Source organism: Octopus bimaculoides, chromosome 10, assembly GCF_046866305.1.
Source record: "Octopus bimaculoides isolate indiv1 chromosome 10, ASM4686630v1, whole genome shotgun sequence".
Lineage (NCBI taxonomy): Eukaryota > Metazoa > Mollusca > Cephalopoda > Octopoda > Octopodidae > Octopus > Octopus bimaculoides.
Genome location: NC_142937.1, coordinates 7183553 through 7204467, shown reverse-complemented (window position 1 = coordinate 7204467; position 20915 = coordinate 7183553). Strand labels below are relative to the sequence as shown.

Below are 20915 nucleotides of genomic sequence, written 5' to 3'. Positions count from 1 at the left end.
GAACGGTGACCAGACCCACTCACCGTTAACGAAACGCTGAAGATGTCTGCGCATCATAGTTTGCTTACATTTACTCACTGCTTCGCCTGCTTTATTATCACCATCCAATTCTCCCTTCAGCTAGCTGGCCGTTAAAGGCACATTAAAATAACTTTTAGATAACATTAAAATTAATGTTATTCGAAAACAGAACTTTTCAGTATTTCTTCAAATACTTTGCCCTGTAGGGGTAAGAGAGAACGGGGCCCAAGTAACTAACGAAGGTTCTGGTTAGTTAAACAAATCGTCCCCAATGATCATAAAAATCACGCACAATACTCCTGTGTGTGTTGCTTGTAAAACGGCAGTTGATAGGAGATGTATCGTCTGACGAGCGGAACAGGTCTCTTCCATAGAAAGTAGAAAAGCACGCGCTCCAACAATATCAGGCATGAAATGAGGCAGGGGACAACTGTCAGGCGGTAGTAGATGATCGAATCGCAGGGACAATTCCACTCTGCCCATTTCTTGGTGAGATTGGCTACACTGCTCGTCTCCTCCCTTAGTCATTGTTCACCAGGAGGTCTGGAGCAAATAAGACCCTGAGAAATTTAACTGGTCCTTCCGTACAGCGCCCTGCAACGCTGTTTGTTGGTATGGACCTGCCTCTCCAGGTGTCAAGCTGCAGGCCTACCGACTTCTCCTGGTTGATCTTTGCTACAGTTTTATTAAAGTGTCTCTGTTGTTGCCGTTGCTGTTGGGGTGCGATGTAGGCTGCAATGTTTTGGGTCAGAAGGCTCTCAGGTGGATTGTGACCTCAGAGATGTCGCGTCTGGACTTCCTGCCTTCCACAACGACACGCAGTTCCACCCCGTTGGGCAGCTGGATTAGGTCCGGGATCTTCTCGATATGCTGGTTTTACATGGATTAATATTTCCATTTTGAAAGGCGGCGAGCTGGCAGAAACGTTAGCACGCCGGGCGAAATGCTTTGCGGTATTTCGTCTGTCTTTACGTACTGAGTTCAAATTCCACTCTCATGCTACAATTCAAATGAATTGGAGCATTAGAAGCAGTTTCCAAGGATTTTGAAAAACATACTAAGAATATTGGAGCTCCTATCAGGTTCGAGGTGATCCAGAAGGCAGCAGTCTTCGGTACAGCTCGCATTCTAAGGAGTATTGTCTCTTTGAGTCACAGGAGACGGCACTACTTGAAACTTTGGGAGATTTGTTAATGCCTGATTTCAAGTAAAGAATAACCGGTAATTAAGAACTATCTGAGAGTCTTTCCGAATAACAACAGTAATAATAACAATCCTTTTATGTTTTGGCGCAAGGGAGGATTGGTCGACTACATCGACCCCAGTGCTCAATTGGTGCTTTTATATCAACCCCCTAAAGAATGAAATATATATTTTAGCACAAGATCATTTTGGAGAAATGGCCAAATCGATTGCCCCCCCTACCTACAATGCAAATTCAATATCTCTAACAAATGTATCTGTAAAGTTTTAATTTTTTTTCAGTGCAATTAAAGCTATTTAGTGTTTGTTAAGTTATGTAGATTTGACGTAATTTATTCTAGTTTACACTTAAATATTTCTTTTTTCTTTGATTTTCAAGGAAAGCTTTCAGGGCGTCTGGAATTTTAATTCCTTTGCTTGGTATAAACTACCTCCTCTTTATTGTAAACCCGGGGTCCACACCAGCTTCAAAAGAAGTGTTCAGCTATATCATTGCTTTCCTGCAAGCCACCCAGGTAAGTGGATATTTGTATTTTAATGCCTCACTTTGTTACCCATCAGTTTATCTGTTTTCTAAAAACTACCCAAGATCATTCATGACCGAGTGGGGTCTTGACCATTTGCTCTTTATCCTTTACATACATACACGCATACATACACACATACATACGTACATGCATACACACATACATACATACATACATACATACATACAAACATACATACATACATACATGCAGACAAACAAACAAAAATACCTTGTTGTTGATGTTGAAATTCCAGTGAAGGAGCCTTGGATCTAGGTTAGAAACCGGTTCTTTTTCTTTTGGCAAGAAATCTTGAAATAAAACTGAACAATGACATACATACATACATACATACACACATGCATGAATACATACTTATATACATACATAAAGCTGAAGATCAATGAAAAAGTGAATACCTTAGATGAACTATTGAGAAATCTGCCGTTACTATATCCAGATTACAAGTTCAGGTTTATACCTGTAATTATTGAGGGCTCTAGGATATGTAACACACTGGCTAAACACCAATCTTGAGAAATTAGGCTTCTCAAACCAGAAAGGAGAAAGCTAATTCAAAGACTACAGATCCAAGCCATCGCTGGAACTGTAAAAAATTGTGAAACTTTCCAAAAGTTTATCATTTAAGTATATATGAGCATATCATATGAGCATGTCTAGATATGCTAGCATATGCATCAGAAGACATACATAAAACAAAACTTACAAATCAGCACGTATGCATACACACACACATACATACATACATACATACATACATACATACAAAAATACCCTGTTGTTCATGTTGAATTTCCAATGAAAGAGCCTTGAATCTAGGTTAGAGACCGGTACTTTCTCTATTGGCGAGAAATCTTGAAATGAAACTGATTAATGACATGTATACATACATGATGATGATGGCCGTCCACTCGTGACCGAGGAAGACCATTGCCAACCTTCAGGAACATTGTGCGCTCTAGGACTAACTTACATTTTGCATTTACGGCTCCGTTGGTGGCTAATGAGCCCTGCCCTTGATAAGCATACACGACTGCAAACATTGCAGATTAAGCTTTCCCCATTCGCTATACGAGCCGTGCGCTTTCGCGCAGCTCGCTTACGTTCTTCATGCTGGATACGTGCTCTCTCAAAAGTGTCGATCCCCTCCTTAACCTGCTTCCGCCATCTGTGGCGATGACAGGCATTGTTCTCCCAGTCAGTTTCCTGCATATCACAGCCGTTCTTGCTCCCTGGATGAGGAAATATCTTTCAGGTTGCAGAGAGCAACTAATTCCTTCCGGTCTCTTCAGTCTCGTGTCTGGTCCCAGCATGGCATCGCAAGGCAAACAAAAGTTGCTGTGTACCGTGCATGTGTACTGACATCGCTCCTCTACTCATGTGAGACGTGGACTCTGTACAAAAGTCAGGTAAGGGTCCATGAACGCTTTCATCAGAGATGTCTCTCACACATTCTCAATGTTGGCTGAACCTCAAAAGTTCCAGACACACAGGTCCTGAGGTCAGCTGATATCTTGAGTATTGAGGGAATGGTGCACAAGCAACGGTTACGTTGGACTTGATACCTTATTAGAATGAAGGATAACAGGATTCCTAAGCAGATGCTATATGGAAAACTTGTGAATGGAAGGAGACTACGGCAGAAACCAAGGTTGCGATTTAAGGACTGTGTCAAGTCCTCATTAAAGTATACATACATACATACATTTATAAGTGACCAGTGAAGATTTATTAGACGTTCCAAAAATTCTCCAAATGAGATTCCTATGTGAATAGATGCACACGCTTGACTGTAGGTACCGACAGTTCAACTAACACATCAACGCAACAATATAGTGACAAACACCGGGAACTCTCAACTCAAAAAGTCTTGTCGTTTTCTTAGCAGCCAACATCAACTCTCTCAAGAATTTAAATAAAATGAGAGAAAAATCTCTCATATATATATATATATATATATATATATATATATATATATATATATATATACATGTGTGAGTGTGTGCGTGTGTGCGAGCGTGCGTGTGTGTGTGTGTATGTGTGCGTGTGTGTATGTGTGTTTGTGTGCATGTGTGTGTGTGTGTGTGTATGTGTGTGTGTGTGTGTGTGTGTGTGCATCTCACACTTCGAAACTGAATGATTAAATTATACAGAATCCAGAAAACCGTAATTATTGTGAGTAGCCCATCATTGGTGTCGTCTTCGTATCTATTTTCTGTTACTAAATGATGGCATCCGACAAGGTTGAGCGAAGTTCTAATAACTAACAAATTGTCGCGGAAAATAAAGCCAGGTGCGTCTATCGAAGTCAGCGAATGTTGGAATAGCATTGAAAACTACAATTCACGGTTCTAGCATACTCTGCCAACACTAATTATCTAAAGTAGAATTGTATGTATGTATGTATGTATGAGTGTATGAGTATGTGCGTGTGTGAGAGTGTGCGTGAGTGTGAGTGTGTGTCTGTTTGTGTGTGTGTGTGTGTGTGTGTGTGTGTTTGTGTTTGTGTGTGTGTGTGTTTGTGTGTGTATGTGTGTGTGTGTGTGTGTGGTGAAGTTTTGTTTTGGTGAAACAGGTAATAGAATTAATTAAATCATAGTTTGACATTTTAACTCGTACTTTCGAACACTTTCAATTCTTGTGTACAGATGGCTTCCATCATTTTCATATCAAGTTCATTTAAAATGTCTGGCATATGGGGAAAAAAATAAAATCCAAAATTTCTTTCATAGCGTTTTTTATACCTATTCTATATATTCGTTTTAAGAACGCATTTTACTCTCAGGGGCTTCTTTCATTCGTTACTATTCTTATTCTCGTTTTTCCCAATGCAAATCAAAGTTAGTGGGAAGCATTATAAATTAATATTGTATAAAATATAACTTCACATTATAAGCCTGAGAAATTCTGCAGAACTTTTATTTTACATTTCAGGGTCTATTCCTCGCAATTCTTTATTGCTTCATGAACAGCGATGTAAGTAACCTATTATTATTATTATTATTATTATTATTATTATTATTATTATTATTATTATTATTATTATTATTATTATTATTATTATTATTATTATTATTCAGTAGTTTTATTTTTATAACGTGCTTTCACTTCACTACCGAGCGCAGCTCTGTGCGCCTTGGGTATGTGCTGTGGTTTGCTGTGGTGCTCTTATGTTTACTGTATTGGAAGTGTTTTGCGTAGAATGTGTGCAGTATCCAGTAGTGCAATTTTCTGTATGTTATATATATTTGTAAGTCCTGGTGTTTTTGTTATGTATTTGTCTGAATATTTTTTTATTATACCTAAGGCACCTACTATGATAGGAATTGTTTCTGTTTTTAGATTCCACATTCGAGTTATCTCTATTTCCAGGTCTTTGTATTTTGAAAGTTTTTCCATTTCTTTTAGAGAAACGTTGTCATCTGCTGGTATTGAAACATCAATTAGAAGGCATTTTTTTCCTTCATGATCTTTGACAACTATATCTGGTCTATTTGCCTTAATTTCTCTATCTGTGTGTATTGGCATATCCCAGAGTATGGTTGCTTTCTCGTTTTCTGTGACCTTTTCTGGCGTGTGTTTATACCATCTTTTTTCTGTTGCTATTCCATAATGTTGGCATAGCTTCCAGTGTATATAGGTCCCAGCTCTGTCGTGTCTGTGAATATATTCCTTCTTAGCCAGGACTGGGCAGCCAGAGATAATATGATTTATTGTTTCTTGTCGATCTCCACATATTCTACAGTTACTTGTTATATTTCTTTTCATTACGTGTTTTTGGTAATTTCTGGTGGGGAGGCTTTGGTCTTGTGCAGCAATTAAAAATCCTTCAGTCTCTGCTTTGAGTCCTGAGCTTCTCAGCCATTGCTGGGATTTTTCTCTGTCTATTTCTTTCGCATTTAGTTTAGCCCAGTATTTACCATGTAGGGGCTTTTCTTGCCATCGTTTTATCATGGTCCGTTGCTGTTCTAGTTTTAGTTTGGATTTCATTTGTTTTATAGCTTTTGTTGTTTCTTCTTCTTCTTCTTCGTATTTGTTAGGTAGATTGATTTCTTGTTTGTATTTGTCAGCTTCCTTAAATACTGAAAACAGTTTTTTGTTTTGCTCGTGTTTTGTGGCTATTTGTATTAGTTTCCCTTGCTTCTGGAGTAGGTATTTTTGCAGTCCTATGGTGGTTATTTTATGATAGTTTTCTAGCTGTATAAGACCCCTGCCACCTTCTGTGCGTTGTATATATAGCCTTTCTATGTCAGATTTTGGGTGGTGCATCCTATATCCTGTCATTATTTTTCTTGTTTTCCTGTCTATTTTACATAGTTCGTTTAGTGTCCAGTTAAGGATGTTGTAGCTGTAGCTTATAACTGGGACAGCTAAAGTGTTGATACCCATTATCTTGTTTTTAGCATTGAGCTCTGTTTTTAGTATTGATCTAACTCGTCTATAGTACTCTTTCTTTATTTTTTCTTTCATTTGTGTATGTTGTATCCTATCTAGTTCATTGACTCCTAAATACTTATATGATTGGCTTTCGTCTAGTTCTCTTATTTCATTGGCTTTATCTAGTGTTATATTGCTACTTTTAACTAATTTTCCTCTTTTCAGGGTTGCTTTGGCACATTTTTCTAATCCGAATTTCATTTCTATTTCCTTGGTAAAGCCGTGTACTGTCTGTAGTAGTGTTTCTAGCTCTTTGTCGTTTTTTGCATATAATTTTAGGTCATCCATATATAGAAGGTGGCTGACTGTTTTTCCATAGCATTTGTAACCGCATCCAGTTCTATTTAGCAATTCTGTTAAAGGTGTGAGTGCCAGGCAGAACAGGAGTGGAGAGAGCGTGTCTCCCTGGAATATTCCTCTTCTAATGGGGATGGCTTTCGTTTTCACAAGTCCCTCTTTTCTTTGGAGCTGTAGCACTGTCTGCCATTTGTTCATTGAGTGCTCTATGTATTTTATGATAATTGGTGCCACCTTGTTTATGGCTAGTGTTTCCAGAATCCACGTGTGGGGAACACTGTCGAAAGCCTTTTGGTAGTCCACCCAGGCCATACTGAGGCCTTTCTTCTTTCTGCGGCTGTCTTCAGTTATGGCTTTATTGATCAATAATTGATCTTTACAGCCGTATGAGCCCTTGCAGCATCCCTTCTGCTCTTCTGGAAACAGGTTGTTATTTTCCAGGTGTTTACTCACTCTCTGCGATATTATTGCAGTAAAGGCTTTGTAGATCGTAGGGAGACAGGTTATAGGTCTATAGTTTTGTGGTTTCTCCGTTTCCGTGGATTTGGGGATTAAGATGGTTTTCCCATTTGTGAGCCATTCAGGCATTGTTTCTGGATCTGCTATTATGTTGTTAAAGTTTTCTGCCAGCTTTTTATGCATTGCTGGCAGGTGTTTTAACCAGAAATTGGGGATCTTGTCGTGTCCAGGTGCTTTCCAGTTGCTTAGTCTTTGCAGTGTCTGGGTGACCTCTTCAGTTGTTATAGGGGCCCAGAGTTGCTCAGGTGCTAAGTTCGTTGTTTTAATGGTCCTTTTTTGGGGTTGTTGCTTCACCGACCATATTTGTTTCCAGAATTTCTCTAGTTCTTCTGCTGTTGGTGCTGAAGTAATGTCTATTTTATTTTTACCCAGTTCTTGGTAGAGTTTTTTGGGGTTGGATTTGAACTGTTTGTTTTGTTCAAAGAAACGTTGGCGTTTCTCATACCGGCGGATCCTCTGTGCTTTGGCAAGGATGTCTTGCTTTAGTTTTTCTTCTTCTTCTTCTTCTTCTTCTTCTTCTTCTTCTTCTTCTTCTTCTTCTTCTTCTTCTTCTTCTTCTTCTTCTTCTTCTTCTTCTTCTTATTATTATTATTATTATTATTATTATTATTATTATTATTATTATTATTATTATCATCATCATTATTATTATCAACAGTATTATCACTTTTACTAGTACATAAAACAAATCCTGCCGTGTACACACATTCAAAACATATCCACTCACAAATATAACAAGATCAAATATTTAACCACTGCACATCACAGCGTACGAAGTAAACCATACGGGAAAGACAATCTTCAAGACCCTTATATTTCGGCCATCCAACTCACTATCTACGTGCCTTGCGGGTTGAGAACTTATTCGGTTTATACAACAACAACCCTTAAAGAAATATCGAATCTAAAATCTTCAGCTGTATGTATGCATGCATATATGTATGTATGTATGTATGTATGTATGCATGTATGTATGTATGTATGTATTATGTATGTATGTATGTATGTATGTATGCGTGAATGTATGTGTATGTATGTATATGTGTATGTATGTATGTATGTATGTATGTAGGTATTTAGCTTGGTTGGTATGTATATATATATATATATATATATATATATATATATATAATACAAATAATAAATGAGTATATGCATATATACGTACATGTATGTACATACTTACATCTGCCTGTATATATAGATGCATATCTGGGTACAGGACATTGTAAACAAAACGTAGACAAAATGATAAACGAGTACAGAAAACACACAGGCCACATAGAGAACATTCACTTCATCAGCTGCCCCCATTCTAACACAGGCGTACCGAGATATGCATCTATATATACAGGTAGATGTAAGTATGTACATACATGTACGTATATATGCATATACTCATTTATTATTTGTATTACATGACCGAACGCTAAGCGTCTTTCCTTCCTTGCAAGTATATATATATATATATATATATATATATATATATATATATATATGTATGTATGTATGTATGTATGTAATGCATGCATACACACGGACAAACTCAAACGCATATAATTAAAACAAAAACGAGCAACGAGAAATAACAAAAAGTGGCCATGGGCATGAATGTCGACAACAAAAACGAGGAGATGCTAAATGCAATACAAGATAAAAGTTTTGATCTAGAAGAACTTTCTTTGCTTCGAGAGAATGGTAAACAATGGGCCGGTGGCAATCTCAACCGATTCTGAATATGAAAGGGAGATAATTTCAAAAATCAAAAATGCTATGGAATTGACATGCCATTAAGGAAAAGAGGGTCTAATATTTTGGAGACGGGAGGACATGTCTGGACAGGTCTTTCTGCCACAAGAACCATCATCATCACGGGTAAAGTTGTTGTCTTAGCTTCAGCATATATGAGACTTAGCAAATAGAAAATGAATAGAGAATATTTACTAGAACAAAAAAGAACTAAGATCTCTCAGTCCATCAATTTCTCTCTCTCTTTCTCCCTCTTTATCTCTCTCCCTCATTACCTCTCACTCTCCCTTTATCTCTCTGTCTACTTCTCTTTATCTCTCCCTTTCATTTTCTCTCTCTTTCTCTCTCTCTAAAAAATGCTCTTTCTCTCTCTAAAAAGAATATACATATATACATACACATATATATATACACACACATAGATAGTTACGCACACACACACACACACACACACACACACACACACACACACACACACTAACTTACTCACATACACACATATCTCATATTCCCCTCTGTGTTGGCCTCTTGTGGGCAATAAAAAAAATCTCACATACACACATACGCACAGAGGCGCGCGCACGTGTATTCACACATATATATGTACTAAAATTATGCAATAGAAGCTGCTCTATTATCAGTTAAAGTTTAGACAGTGTCACGTGACAACTTGCTGGGGCAGCCTGCTGGAGTCTAGCAGCAGGTATAAAAAGGGGAATCTGACATGACAATCAGTCGGACGCTGACACTCGTTGATGCTGCATCGAAGAGGCCAGGGAATAGAAGAATGAAGTCATGCACCCAACACCAGAGCTGAAGACACCTCCGAAAAGTGGTGGTGTGGGTGGGTGGGGGTGGGCACGTCAAAACGGTAGAGGAATAGGGGCCGAAACCGGACGTGGTTCCTCCTGATGATGTCTTGAGCTAACTGGATCCTATAAAGGAGCTGTTGTGGTAGCAGACCACCAAACATGGTTGAAATTCCTTCCAAATGTCTACAGGTGCAGCATTTAATGTATATGTATAATTGAAGCGCCAGAAGCTGCAATATTTGCCCGGGAAAAAGTCATTTTATAGACTCATTGTATTACAAGACTTTATAATTCATAGTTCGAATATATTCTGCTTAAGCGATACATTTGCAAACTAGTGTGTAGTTTATTCACTATTTCTACGTCCTTCAGGTTAACTGATTCGACTTTGATTTGGAAGTGACACGATACGTGAGATTGATAATGACTCCAAAATACGTATCTGCCGATATCACGATAACTTCTGGGGAGATTTTGTCACCCCCCCCCCCGCCCCCGTCAGCTCTTAATTATATTGTGTTTTTTTTTAACACGATACGTGTAGAATGGTACTTCGCCGGACGAAAAACTACAGATTCTGGTGTTTCAACAGCATACCATCTTTTACGAACATGTAGAGCGTGTGTAGTTTTCCTTTACGTTCTATGTAGGCTTTACAAATAATGTTTCGTTTTCGTATGGTAATTATAGAACAATGTTATTTTTCAAGAAAATTTAAATACTCTCACACATATCAACTATTTCTTCGGGATGATTTGCGATTGTTTTGACAAAGTAGCATACTTTACATCAGCAGATTCTGCGTTTGGATTTATCTCCTAATCACAGATATTCTCGTATTTTAGCTCAGAGAAAATCAGTTCACATCAAATACTTTTAGTTCCTGAATATGTGGAGTAAAATAAATTATCGAAAAAATATGAAAGCTTCTGATAAGATTTTCTACAACTTTTCATTTTATAGTTGTTTATTGTTAATGTAATATACAGAGATTTCACCTTTGATATATATATATATATATATATATATATATATATATATATATATATATATATATATATATATATATATATATATATATATATTTACGTATGTCCGTATGTATATATGTATGTATGTGTGTGTGTGTATCTCTATATGCATTATGTTTGTGTGTATGTATATATATATATATATATATATATATATATATATATATATATATATATATATATATATATATATATATATATATATATATATTGGACAGAAGTATACATGCACCTGGGATGAGAATCCGGTATTGAGTAAGTGGGCATTTTTACTGACACGTTTAGTGAAACTTAATATTATATACATTTTCATAATTGATGATTCTTTTAGAAATAAAAAGGGAAAATTTGAAGTATGAAATTTCGGAGAGATACTCATATATTTGCGGATAATTAAATGAGAGAAAAGTAATATTCGATGAGATTACTGCTGCAGCTGTTGTCGTTTCCTTTATTTGTCATTCCACACAATATTAACTCACATTTTTACTACGGCTTTCACTCTTATTTTAATAGTTTGTTAAACGAGTCGTAGAGAATCCATACATGTCTGTTCTCATTTTAGTTTTCGCGAAATATTAGTTTGAGATATCTTTAGCGTTTTGTCAAAGCACAAGCTGTTGAAAACAACAAGAGCACCAGCAACAACAACAACAACAACAACAACAATAATTGTTATTGCTAGTATTATCATCATCATCATCATCATCATCAACATCATTATTATTATTTGTAGCAGCAGCAGCAGCAGCAGCAGCAGCAGCAGAAGCAGCAGCAGCAGCAGCAGCAGCAGCAGTAGTAGTAGTAGTAGTAGTAGTAGTAGTAGTAGTAGTAGTAGTTCCAAAAAGAAAACAAAAAAAAAACATTATCCAAAGATGAAATATGAACATAACGTGGGATTTACATGTAAAAAAGGATAGGAAAAACAGCATAACAACAATTTTTTTTTTTAAATACCCAAAACAGAGGAAGCCGCTTCGAGCCACTGAAGAGAACCTCACAAGGCTTCAGTTATCTTGACCACCACTGGCAAGTGCATTTGCTCACATTTCGTTTCCCGAAGCTCAGTGTTCATTCCCCATGTGCCATATTCATTACTTTCGTTCAACTTTCTAAGAATTTACTGCGGTAAAAATTCTACTCTCCATTCGCAGCTTCCTTTTCAAGTAAAAAAATTGATCAGGGCTTGGTCGAGTAGAAAAGAGCCTGTCTTCAGTCCTTTCAGACTTGTTCACTGTATAAACTCTTTCACCCTAGCTATTAATCTAACAGCTGATGAATACTACCGCTGGATTACCTCCATTTTCTTCTTGCCATATAAATTAAGGGTAAAACCTCTTATTACCCTCGCCTAATTATTATACTCAGTGGGGTAATTGCCACGCAATAACCAACACTTGTGTATTAATTAGGTATTCTACCAGCAGTATATTGGATAGATACTATTCCTTAGTTGGTTAGATTCATTCTTTCAACGGAAGAAAGGTGATGGGACAATCTTCATAATGGGACTCTGTTGATATCCGAGTTCATTCTGCTCACGATAACAACTATTCGGCAAAACTTCACAAACAGTAATGCGCTGAATTGAACGAGTGCGTCGCGCTCTACTCATATGGCGGAGAAATCCGGTTGGGGCAGCCCGAGATAGGAGTAAAGTGCAATGCTCGTCCACTCCCACTAGCTCTGCTACGTCAGCATTATCTAGCAGTTACCCATAGTTCTTTGGATGAAAGTTCTCTGGAACAGTTTTCATCTCTTTGACACTTAGATTTTTCTCGTGAACATCGCTGTTCTTCCTTATCACTAGTTGTTTAAAGAGCACCAACATGGACATTAACCGACTGTTTTGGTAGACTTATATGTGGCCTGGCAGTGTCTGACAATATTCCAGACAGCAAGCGCGCAGTCTTGATCTTCACTTTACTAAGGGCTATCACTAGAAATGTGATATTCATGGTGAGATAAGTTCTTAAATTGCCTTAGATGGAAATCAATCAATATAACATCCAGTTAAATAGCTACTTAGAGAGTATAATAGTATTTTTGTAACCATGTAACAGATAGAAGCGAAATTTTTATAGACATTTCAACTTAGTTTAGGAAATGTCATATAAGAAATAGCTAAGAGAAATTAGTAATGTAAAAACTGCAATACTAGCATTACATTTTCATGGTATTGATCGATTGATTTTTGTGAACCATACTCTCGGTCAGGAAAGATTCCAAATTGGTGTCTATCCCTATTGTAATAATTTAACACTATTTACTGCAAAATTTCTCTTGGAAAAGATATTAAACCTTCACTAAGCAATGGAGCCAGTATACAGTTACTTGACCTGCTAAAATTAGCTGCCAATTACCTCTGCATATACACAGGAGAGGTCTACTTTGTATTTCGGTTATTAAACTCTGTATTTTATTTTTGCGATCATTATATTGCAGCATTATTAGTAGATCTACCTCCTTCAGTATACTAATCCTATTTATTTTATCGACCATTTTTTGTAATAATATGAGATACATAGACTGGCAATCATTTTTGTCTGATATTCCAGCATTCCGAATTTATACAAATAAATGCAAGATAGAAATAGATGTTTAAAAAATATTTTTAACTGAAACAAAGTAAATTTTTCTCAAAAGTTGCCGACGATGAAATCGACATCAATATATTATAAACACTCTCAGCGATATTTCAATGCAGAAAAACGGGTGAAATTAAACACCGATATATATTTAGTATGATGTTTGTGATCTCTGAGTCAGTCAGCCATAATATCGATTTCCTTTAGTCAGACGTCTAATGACGAGAATTTACGTTTCGGTAGATGAGGATATGTAGCGTCCCCCACCTTTTTCTTCTTTGGAAAAGTTTTGGTGGTGCATTCGGAAAAGTAATTCAACAGAGAATCTACACTGTGTGAAGTTTTCAGACAGCCTCGAACTTGCTTATGCTGCTCATCACTCATTCACAAAATTATTTATAGGCTCACACGTACGTTATGTAATGAGCTGATATATATATGTATACATATACTCACATATATAAATATATATATATGTATATATGTGTGTGTGTGTGTGTGAACGTATTTACATACAATATATACATACATATAGATATATATCGATTTATATATGTGTGTATTTGGGAGAGAGAGGGGGAAGAATGGGAGAAAAAGAGAGAGAGAGAGAGAGAGGGAAAGAGAGAGAAAGGGAGAGAGAGAGAGATGGGGAAGAATGGGAGAGAGAGAGAGAGAGAGAGAGAGAGAGAGAGAGAGAGAGAGAGAGAGAGAGATAGAGAGAGAGAGAGAGAGAACTTTCTCTTCGAGCAAAAGGCGACAAGATTAATCATTTGCCTATTTTGGTATTTTGCATTTCCTCTAAGAATAGAGCGAAAGATTTTCTATATACCGCATAATGTTTAATTGCTGCATATTTCACCAGAATATCTTTCACTGTATAACTCATATTTCACAAATATAACTGTACGCTTGACACAGAGGTTAATAGCTGTATAGACGTAGAGGTTTTATGCTAAATATCTCTACCAACTGCAACTTTGTTTCGTATTCTCATACTAAGCGTTTCCCTTTGTCTCTCTCTCCCCCTCTCCCATTCGGAGATCATGTTCACTGCCCTGTTTCCGTCTCCAAAATCGGTTCGTGTCAATTTTGACTTAATAACATCAGCTGAGTTCCAATGTGTATATCTATGACGCATATATACTCCTGTTGGTGTGTGAAGATGTATGACATATATGTACATAGTTTAAAGTAAATTATTCTTCAAGGAGTTGATTCGTGTTACATTTCTGAAATATCCCACGCTGATATGATCGATACACCGCTGCGTTGAAGTTCAACTTCAATTTGTAATGTTGTCATTTGGTTGTAAGCACTCATCGGGAAAAAAATTCCAGAAAGTCAAAATCCTGGAGAGGAATGAATGTTGGTAGTGTCGAAGATGGGATGACGGGGGCGGGGGCAAAGTAACGATGATGCAAATTAAACAGCCAGACTTAACTATGTTTGAGATTATAAACGCTTTAAATAGCAACAAACTAATAATCTGCCAGAATACATTCGATAAGATTACTATGTAAATATCAAAGGATTAAGGGAATGGCATGTCATTAAATGGAACTAACTGTTTTGGTTAATGTTACTCTTTAATTTCCAAATTGTTAATGCCAGAGCACATACGTAAGCCTCCATACGAATACACTACACCCCCACACACACATAATATACATATACACACACATATGTTTATGCATATATGTATATACGTCTGTATATATATATATATATATATATATCTTTGGCTCTGAGGTAAGCAGCTTGCTTTCCAACCGCATGGTTCCGGGTTCAGTCTCAGTGTGGAATCTTGGGTAAGTGTCCTCAACAATAGCCACAGGCTGACCAAAGTTTTCTGAGTAGATTTGGTAGGAGGAAACTGAAGAGAAGCCCGTCGTATATGTGTGTGTATGTGTATGTGTGTATGTGTGTGTATGTGTGTGTGTGTGTGCGTGTGTGTACGTGTGTAACTATGTGCCTATGCTTGTCGTCTACCACCGTTTGACAATCGACGTTGGTATTGTGTTTACGTCCCCGTAACTTAACTATTCGGCAAAAGTGTCTGATAGAATAAGTGCCAGGTTTAACAAAAAAATAGTATTGGGATCGACTCATTCAATTAGAAATTCATCAAGGCAGTGCCCCAGCATGACCGCAACCTAATGACTGAAACAAGAAAAAAATGAAAAGATGCAGGCATTGCTGTGTGCTTAGAAGCTTGTTTCGCAATCATATGGTTCTGTGTTTAGTCCCACAGCGCGGCACCTTGGACAAACGTCTTCTACCATAGCCTGAAGCCAACCAAAGCCTTGTAAGTGGATTTTGTAGACGGAAACTGAAAGAAAAAAAAAACATGAAATTTGTTTTTTGAACTATGAACTATCTCTTGTCTGCTGTCTTCACTCTGGCTTGAACTAGATTTAACCCTGGTTATTTATCATAAGTAGCTTTTTGTGGATTATGTAATACATAAATTTCTATTTAAATATTACAAATATTTAAGAGGCATAATAGCTGTATATAATTATAAGATTTTTAGTATAAATATATGAATCATATATTTGTTTGTTGATGAAACATAAATATCTATGTGAGTATGTGTTTGTGTCCGTGTTTGCTTCTCTAACCCGCTTGACAACCGGTTTAGCAGAAGAGACTGATGAACTAAGTACAAGGATTAGCAAATAATAAGTACTGGAGTCGATTCGTTCGACTGAAATTCTGTAAGTAGTCGCCCCAACATGGCCACTGTCAAATAACTGAAACAAGTAAAAGGTATGTTATTGTTCAGTTTTATTTCAAGATTTCTTTCCAATAAAGAAAGAGCTGGTTTCTAACCTAGATCCAAGGCTCCTTCACTGGAATTTCAACATCAACAACAGGGTATTTTTGTATGTATGTATGTATGTATGTATGTATGTATGTATGTATGTATGAATATGCGCAGATTTCTATATTTTGCTTTATGTATAAATTCTCGTGCATATTGTTGCATATCTAGACGTGCTCAAATATATTTAAATGATAAACTGGAAAGTTTTACAGATTTTTACAGTTCCAGTGATTGATTGCATCTGTAGTCTTCGAATTAGCTCTCTCCTTACTGGTTTTGAGAACCCTAATTTCTCAAGATTGATATCTCGGCAGTGTGTTACATATTCTAGGGCCCCAATAATTACAGGTGTAAACCTGAACTTGTAATCTGGATAGAGTAACATATATATATATATATATATATATATATATATATATATATATATATATATATATATATATATATATATATATATATATATGTATATATATATATGTATATATATATATAAAGAGAGAGAGGGGGTGCAGTAAATAAATTGTCGTCTAAATTACGCAAAAATGGAAATAACACTGACATCTCAATTTAACATATATTTACCAAAATTACACTAAAATATCTTGAAATACTAAAGAGTAAATTTATTCAATAAAATCGCCAGCAGTACAGCATTTTTCCAAATTCTTGACAGAGTGAATTGCATCATGGTGCTGTTTTCTTCTCAGGCGGTGCCCAACTGACCCAACTATACTGTGTAGTCGACAAAATCAAAAGCAAACAAAGTGCACGCGCGAAATTAAAAAATATAAAACGGTGACAATTTACCCATCACACTGTGTGTGTGTGTGTGTGTGTGTGTGTGTGTGTGTGTGTGTGTGAAATAAACAGAAATTGCAGGAGATCCTCAGAGATTTTGAAAGCTCTTCTAAATCCCTCGCGGTGCTGGAAGCCCTTTCGTATCTTCAGCAGCTATTTTAGAGTCACAGGTGATTCACTCCTTAACCACTAATGCTTCACCTGAGCTGGGAAGCGAGGTTGGTCTGAGCTATCCTTCACCTACTGAAGAATTCCTCTTGTAGTCTCTTAGCCATCTTCTTAGCAAGCTTCAGCTGTCGTGCCTTTTTCTTGATGGTAGTCTTCAGTTCTTTGGATTCAGTTTACTTTCTCACCTGTTTATACCTGTTTAAAATTTAGCCTGAAGATGGTGGATTACATGCAAAGGTGTAATCTATAAATATATCAATGGAATTCCTAAGCAGGTGTCGTACATTCAAACACAATTTGAGTTCTATTTTCATACCAGTGCCGCACCTAGAACCAGCCCTGAATTGGAAAGACGGTTTATATTGGATCTGGTACCAATATCTACAGTATCCTACCGACACATGATACTTTCAAGCGTGCTTTACCTCACTGTACCTAGCGATCTCTAGTGTCCTACCTACTGACGTGCCTAGAATCTAGCTGATTTCTCTCTCTCTCTGTCTTTCTCTGAGTATATATATATATATATATATATATATATATATATATATATATATATATATATATATATATATATATATATATATATATATATATATATATGGGCGTGGTGTATGTATGTATGTGTGTGTATGTATCTGTATGCATGCATGTATGCGTCGTATGTTTCTTTGTATACATGTATATACATTTCGGTGCGTAGGAAGTCTTTAGAAAATCTCTCCAGGAAATTAACAATACTGATAATTTCCTGGAGAGATCATGTTGCAATGAAGAAGTTATAGAATGAGATGAGAAAGATAATTTACAGAATATTCTGAACAGGCGAGGGCGACAATCTGTTGGACGTATACTGCGTTTGACAGAAGAAATGAAATGAAATGATGTGCTATAAAACGATAGAGTGAATACCTGAATGATGGGAAAGGAAAACACCATAATCATGTAAGCGGTCTGCAACACATGGGAGTATGATGCGGAGATCAGAAAAGAAAGACAAATGACAAGCATAGACGAAATATAGTCATCACGAAAGGTCCCAGTAGGGATAGAGGGATTTCATTAACTCCATTTCATCATCCTCATTATCATCATCAAGATGTGATGCTGCTACTGCTGCTGTTGTTGCTGCTGCTGCTGCTGCTGGTGGTGGTGATGGTTATAGTATTCGTCATCTTATTTGGTCGATCTTGTTCGTATTTGTATGTTCTTATTAGTCCCCCTTGTAAGCAGGATATCGCATAGGTAACATAAAAGTATCACCAATTAGCTCATCGGTGTGTGGCTTCAAAGAGTAACCAATACAATTTCGAGACGTTCATATTACGATGTCACTAACAAGCCCCTCCTTATTTTCCAACAATGCACGACAAGTAAATACTTCTATTTCTAATGGTGTCTCATTCACTTCTTTGTTTAGTGAGGTCTTCTCTTTCTAAAACAACCAAACATCACACCACTCACTTAGCTAACTAGCCAATTAATCTCTCTTTCTCTCCATATATTCACATATACATACATATGTGCACAGTGAGATATGTAGATATGGGAGATTGTAGATATGTAGATATGGTGGGATATGTAGATTTCTTCGACAATGAGTATTTAGTTGCTCTAAACTTCCTGCTCTTGGCTTAAGGTGAGTGTAAACAGCTGAACATTTGACAGGTGTATGTATTCTTAACGCAATTCTCAGGAAGAGTCAGTGAGAAATTCTGTGCGACAAGACTAGAATCTTAAGAATTGAAGCTACAATTTACCCGATGGCTTCTAATCTGTTTCTGTCAACCATACGCATATAGATAACAAAATAGTATTCTTCCAGGTTTGTATAAAAAGCAAAAAAAAAAAAATTTCTGTAAAAGTCATATCTCATGAATCTCCGAAACGAATGAGATGAAAGCGCTAATAAATAATAATCCAAAATTCTGATCTCACCTTTTTTCTTCACACACACACACATACGCACCAAAACAATAGGTTTTAGTTAGACCACTGCAAATATAGCGATGATATTTTTATTCCTAATTACAATAACTTTGAATATTTACTTGAGAAAATATATCCACATATCGGTTTGTTTGTTTTAACTAATTTTATATTATGTATATTTTGTTTAGGCGGGAATATCATTTTAAATACATTTTCGGCAATTTAAGTGTATATTTAACAATCATAGGTCTACATTAGTTCATTCCCATGTCGCAGACAATTGATGTCTGAAAGTTAAAGTGATAAATTACATGTCGTTCTGTTGGCTTACGTTTAGTTCGTTTTAATTATGCTTTCATAATTTACGTATGATTTACGTATTTTCGTTACGGTTTGTGTGTTTTAGACAGATTTATGGATCTTGTTCAAAACGGGGGCACCAGTTTTCATTAATGTTTTATGTAGTGTTTTTGGTACCGAAAGACTTTCAAACTTCGTATACTTATCTATTTTGTGTTATAGAACAGAAAAAAAATTTTGTATTCGGATTTATTTCATGTAAAAAATTGTCTTATTTCGATAACTTCAACCAATCACTGACAAGTATTCAGCTGTTTACAGTTACTCCTAAGCGGTGTAAAGCGTATTTAATCTCCATTACTTCTGACATTTTGCAGAGGCAACACAAGTGTGTTCGTTTTCCCTAACCCTAACCCTAACCCTAACCCTAATTGACTTGCTCCTTCCCTCAAAAACCATGCCTTGTGCCTATAATAGAAAGGTTTATTAGCTACTGCCAATATGCTTCAGCCATTTTTTGACAAGGAAATAATAATTTTATCACCGCTGCGAATCGTTTGTTTACGTAGTCAGCACTTAATTTTTACGGCTGAATGGACGTCAGTGATTGGTTGAAATTACAGAAATCCGACAACTTTAACATGAAATAACTTGCGATGTACGTTTTTTTGTTAAGAAGACTAAGAGAAAAAGATGTTTTATATGACACATTCTACCAGTGTCCCAAGTTTCAAAGTGTTTCGTTAAGAAAATACTGGTGCCCCCGTTTTGAACAAGATCCAAATTTATATTTTTTCATATTTCAATTGAAAATATTAATTTAAATATATTTTCTACGATTAGTATTTATATTTAATAAATATTGTTCTGTACCGGTGTATTCCGATGTCGTATTATTTCAAGACGATTGACACCTGATTGTTAGTTGACGTCTGGTTCGTTTATGTTTTTATATTTTAAGTATGTTTTACAGATCTGTTTGGTCATGTTCTTTGATTAATCTATTTGCTTACAGTTTTAGACTGATTATTCCTTAAGTTATTACTTTCGCGTTTATGTATTTGTAACCTGTGTGTGGAGGCGCAATGGCCCAGTGGTTAGGGCAGCGGACTCGCGGTCATGGGATCGCGGTTTCGATTCCAAGACCGGGCGTTGTGAGTGTTTATTGAGCGAAAACACCTAAAGCTCCACGAGGCTCCGGCAGGGGATGGTGGCGAACCCTGCTATACTCTTTCACCACAACTTTCTCTTACTTCCTGTTTCTGTTGTGCCTGTAATTCAAAGGGTCAGCCTTGTCACACTGTGTCACGCTGAATCTCCCCGAGAACTACGTTAAGGGTACACGTGTCTGTGGAGCGCTCAGCCACTTTCACATTAATTTCACGAGCAGGCTGTTCCGTTGATCGCTAACTTCAGTTCAATACCTTTAATCCGCTTGTTCGTTTTAATATTCTATGGTTTCTAAGTTCCATCGATTTTGGATGTAGCATTGCCCAATTTAATGATATTTCTCTGTTTTCTATATTCTATTTTTTAGCTTCCATGCATCTTAGTTATAAGTATGTTACGATTTATACTTGAGATTTAATGTTTCTATATGTGTTTGGTAAAAATAGACAGGTTGTTGGCATAATGGACAAATCATGATAATGTTTGGACCCTACACTTGTGTATTAATTACCTGG

At 36.5% G+C, this 20915-nt stretch overlaps 1 protein-coding gene across 1 annotated transcript in view; it reads left to right on the top strand.

Annotated features, from left to right (window-relative positions):
• Window positions 1-20915, top strand: part of LOC106871453 (corticotropin-releasing hormone receptor 2) — a 294443-nt gene that overhangs the window by 269372 nt on the left and 4156 nt on the right. Inside the window, exons 10-11 of the mRNA XM_052971021.2 lie at window positions 1604-1739; window positions 4707-4748. Coding sequence (XP_052826981.1) covers window positions 1604-1739; window positions 4707-4748 — 178 coding nt within the window. The remainder of the gene's footprint in view (window positions 1-1603; window positions 1740-4706; window positions 4749-20915) is intronic.